Source organism: Vitis riparia, chromosome 17 (genome assembly GCF_004353265.1).
Source record: "Vitis riparia cultivar Riparia Gloire de Montpellier isolate 1030 chromosome 17, EGFV_Vit.rip_1.0, whole genome shotgun sequence".
Classification (NCBI taxonomy): domain Eukaryota; kingdom Viridiplantae; phylum Streptophyta; class Magnoliopsida; order Vitales; family Vitaceae; genus Vitis; species Vitis riparia.
In genome coordinates, this window is record NC_048447.1 from 7,876,000 (window position 1) to 7,880,368 (window position 4,369).

Consider the following 4,369-nt stretch of genomic DNA (forward strand, 5'->3'; position numbering starts at 1 on the left):
AATGCAGCACAACATTTTAATGAAACTTGCGTTGGTTGTGGACATGACTAGATTGTGAACACCTCTGCCTCTCTCATTTTGATCCCATTTTGCTAGTATTATGAACCACCTTGGGCTCCAATGCTATATGGGATCCATCTTTTAACGGTTCGGAACTTAGCAATTCATTCTAAGACATACAACAATGGTGACGAGTCTTGAAAGAGTTACAGAAAAAGATGAAGAGCAAAAATGATAACATCAGATTAAATTTAGACAGACATGACTCAGCGACATCGCATTTATTAATGTGCCAAAATCCCTCCTAAAATTTGCCAAAAAGCAAAACAACAAATCTGATCTCTAAGAGGTGATAACAGGCGGAATCAAAATATCACACCAACAAAAACACAACAATCACCAGGCTAGTACCTGTAGTGAGTGGGCTTGTAAGGACCTTCCACAGGGACACTAATGTAAGCAGCTTGCTCGGGGCTAAGCTTGGTGAGCTTAGCACCAAGCTTTCCAAGGTGAAGAGCTGCAACCTTCTCGTCCAGATGCTTGGGCAGCACGTACACCTTTTTCTCATACTTGCCCGTTGCCTTCTCCTTCCAGAGCTCAAGCTGGGCAATCACCTGGTTTGTAAACGAGCATGACATCACAAAGCTGGGATGCCCTGTTGCACATCCTAAGTTCATCAGTCGTCCCTCAGCAAGAATAATGATGCCACTGTTGGTTTCTGGGAAAACCCATCGATCAGTTTGGGGCTTGATTGTGATGCGCTTAACACCAGGGTAGGTTTCCAGACCAAGCATATCAATCTCATTGTCAAAGTGGCCAATGTTACAAACAATTGCATTGTTCTTCATCTGCTTCATGTGGTGAACCATGATGATGTCTTTGTTCCCAGTGGTGGTCACAAAGATGTCAGCCTTTGAGACTACATCTTCCAAGGTTAGGACTGGGATACCTTCCATTAGGGCTTGGAGAGCACAAATTGGATCAATCTCAGTCACGATAACCTGGGCACCAGCCTGCTTGAGGGCAGCAGCACAGCCCTTCCCAACATCTCCATACCCACAGACCACAGCAACCTTGCCAGCAATCATGACATCAGTGGCTCTCATGAGACCATCGGGGAGGGAGTGTCGGCATCCGTACAAGTTGTCAAACTGCATTGAATACCATTGAAAAATATTAGAACATAAAAGGGGTCAATCAGCACTGAACAAATCCATAACTATTCCCTCCGGGGTCCACACCCTGCCAAGTAGCTCAGTTAATGCTAAGATCTTAATTAAACCCAGAAAGATTTCTGATAACAGATTCATCCAATTAAGATGTTGATACTGAAAATCTCTAACCTCAAATTAAAATCGTCAAAAAGAAGATTCAGAACTTCTTTTTCATATCTCAATCTGAAATATAAAAAAAAAGGCATCCAACATGTAACTCTGAAACTGAGCGAGGACAAAGCTAAACCAAAACACTAGAACCTGGAAAATCATGAATAAACCCTAAACCCTGGATCTGAGTTAAGCAGCTTCTAGGCAAAAAAAATCACAGAAAGCGAAAAGCCCCTAAACGCTAGATCTGAGGTAACACTTCAAACTTGAAATAATAGCACAAAACCATCGAAATTTGAAATAATAGCACAAAATTCAGTATATAACGAGCTAAAAAGAGTGAAAAATCTAGATCCATTACCTTGCTCTTGGTAACAGAATCGTTGACATTGATAGCAGGAAACAAAAGAGTTCCATTTGCCTGCATCTGGTACAGCCTCTTCACACCGGTGGTTGTCTCTTCCGAAACTCCAACCAATCTCCCCTTCATCTTCCGATACTTGCATGGATCAACCGACAACCCTTCCTTGATGATTCCAAGCACGATCTGGAACTCAGCATTGTCAGTGGAAGCAGGGTCCGGAAGCTTCCCAGATCGCTCGTACTCCTCCTCAGCCTTCACTCCTTCGTGGATCAACAGCGTGGCATCGCCACCGTCGTCGACAATCAGATCAGGGCCACCGCCGGGGCCCCAATCGAGGGCACGCTCGGTGCACCACCAGTACTCCTGGAGGGTCTCACCCTTCCAGGCGAATACGGCGGCAGAGTCGCGGGCAATGGCTGCTGCGGCGTGGTCTTGAGTTGAGAAGATGTTGCATGAGCACCAGCGGACCTCGGCGCCCAAGGCGGTTAGGGTTTCGATGAGGACGGCGGTCTGTATGGTCATGTGGAGAGATCCAGTGATACGAGCACCTTTGAAGGGTTGCTGGGGTCCGAATTCGGTACGGCAAGCCATGAGTCCAGGCATTTCGACTTCTGCGAGCTCGATTTCGAGGCGGCCGAAGTCGGCCTGAGACATGTCCTTGACCTTGTACTCGCGGCCGGAGGTGGTCTTCTCGACGACAAGAGCCATGGCGGTGGCTAGCTAGGGTTTGGCACTTGAGAAGTGAGGATGAAGTGTAGATAGAGAGGCCAGGACAAGAGAAAATCAAGCGACAGCAGCGCGTATATAGGTGACCAACAGACCAAGGCGACTAAAACGACGCCGTTTTTTGGTGCCAGTGTTGGATATTTCTCCCTTGTTAAGACAAATCTGTGGCCAAAAAATTCAACGGTTGGTAGCTGCCGGGCAGATCCAAGGAGAGGAGAGAGGCCACGTTGCTCCGAAGCTATGTAAAACCAAAAAAGGAATTTTTTTTTTTTTTTTTGAGTTACCAAATGTAATATTTTTTTTAAGACACATTCGGTTCAAAATTTTCAATTAAAAGTTCTGTTTATAATTTGTCGTAAATTGAGGGATTACAATGCAAAATTCTAAAATAGTGATAAATTTTTTTTTTTTTGCCATTTTTTTCTTATTGAATTAATATTACTAAACAAAAATGCCATATTTTAAAAATAGTATTTCCTTATTTTAGCATCCTCGTTAAAAATATTATCACAAATTAATTATTGAAAATTTTTATGGTAGAAAAGTTATCATTGGAGTAATTACCGAATTTTTATAATTGAAAAGTAACTCAAATTACTAAATATTTAATTAATGTAATTTTTTAAAACAAAATTTCTTCTAGAAAATATTTGTTTCTTTTTTTTTTAATTATTTTAATAAAAACTTTTGGTTACGGGGCATATATATATATATATATATATATATATATCTAAATATAACATATCCCATTGGAATCCTGTGGATACGAGATTTTAAGGTAACATATCCAATGAGATATGTTATATAATATTATGTTTATATTTAATTTGCAAAACAAATAAAAAATCAATATGAAATATATATTATCAACCAAACATCAGATATGATATTATATTTCATTTTTTATCCTATCTCATATTATATCTGATCAATCAAACATGACCTTTGAGTATTTTTCATGTCAGGTAGATTACATGTCTTTATGTATTTATGAATTTTTAAAATTATTTTAATAATATTATTCAAATTATTTAATTTTATATATCATATGTTAAAATAAATTATTATTCTTTATGAAGATATTTTGCATATGTAAATAAAAATATTATACAATGACATTGACATTTATATAAAAAAAATGCTTTAAAAATATTTAAATTATATTTTCTCGACTACCTAATTTTCAAAGGGGTTCTATCCTATTAACACCTAATTTTTGGTTGGGGTTCCTTTTCTTAATTTTCTCTTCATGATATGCTTATCTAATGTTTGGTTTATTATAAAAAGATGAAAGTAAAGCAAGTAAAATTAAAATTAATTAGATATTTATGCTATCTATATTAGATATTTTATCCTTATTTTGTAGACCCCGCATTTCGGCTCATGCGTTTCCCACTTGATGGCGAACTCAATTTTTATTTGAAAAATTGGATTTTTATTTATTGTTTGAAAATGACTTGGAGTCGCCACTTATTTTTGTTTTATTTTTAAAGGGTAAACAAAATAAGAAAGAAAAACCCTAAGTGTGACTCCTTATTTTGGAAAAGGTGGTCTGTGAAAAACCGAATCGGGTTCGGAGGTCAGGTTACTTATCGGGAAGGTACGGTAAAGACCGTAGCACCCCTCTAAGTCCCTAAAATCGGGTCTCTACTAATAAAATGAAACTAACATGGCAATCAATGAGAAAATCAAAGAATACTCGAATCGATCATGTACATATGAGAGTCAAAACACCCAATAAAGAACTAACGAAGTGAGAACAGGGCATACCTTGGTATCAAACGATCAATGTGCTATCACAAAAAATTGGGTCAGTGTACAATAAAGAGCATAAACATAGCTCACATGTCACTAAATCGAGCACAAAAGTCATCACATGTCACAATTCATTCAAATTGATTTTTATTTTAAAGAAAATTCTTTGATGTAGGGCCCCCACCAAAGCCCGTTTATT

At 38.3% G+C, this 4,369-nt stretch overlaps 1 protein-coding gene across 1 annotated transcript; it reads right to left on the minus strand.

Annotated features, from left to right (window-relative positions):
- Positions 1–219: 219 nt before the first annotated feature.
- LOC117904674 (adenosylhomocysteinase-like) lies at positions 220–2,469 on the minus strand. The gene is made up of 2 exons (XM_034817403.1): positions 1,687–2,469; positions 220–1,151 (listed from the first exon to the last, which is right to left on the minus strand). The coding sequence occupies exons 1-2, from the start codon at positions 2,395–2,397 to the stop codon at positions 405–407; spliced, it is 1,458 nt and encodes a 485-aa protein (XP_034673294.1). The 5' UTR covers positions 2,398–2,469; the 3' UTR covers positions 220–404.
- Positions 2,470–4,369: the final 1,900 nt, after the last annotated feature.

Bases quoted from the DNA above. Each gene is read 5' to 3' on its own strand.
- LOC117904674 (XM_034817403.1), bottom strand. From the start codon at position 2,397: ATGGCTCTTGTCGTCGAGAAGACCACCTCCGGCCGCGAGTACAAGGTC. The intron at 1,152-1,686 runs GTAATGGATCTA...TATTCAATGCAG, and splicing joins ATTCTGTTACCAAGAGCAAG to TTTGACAACTTGTACGGATG.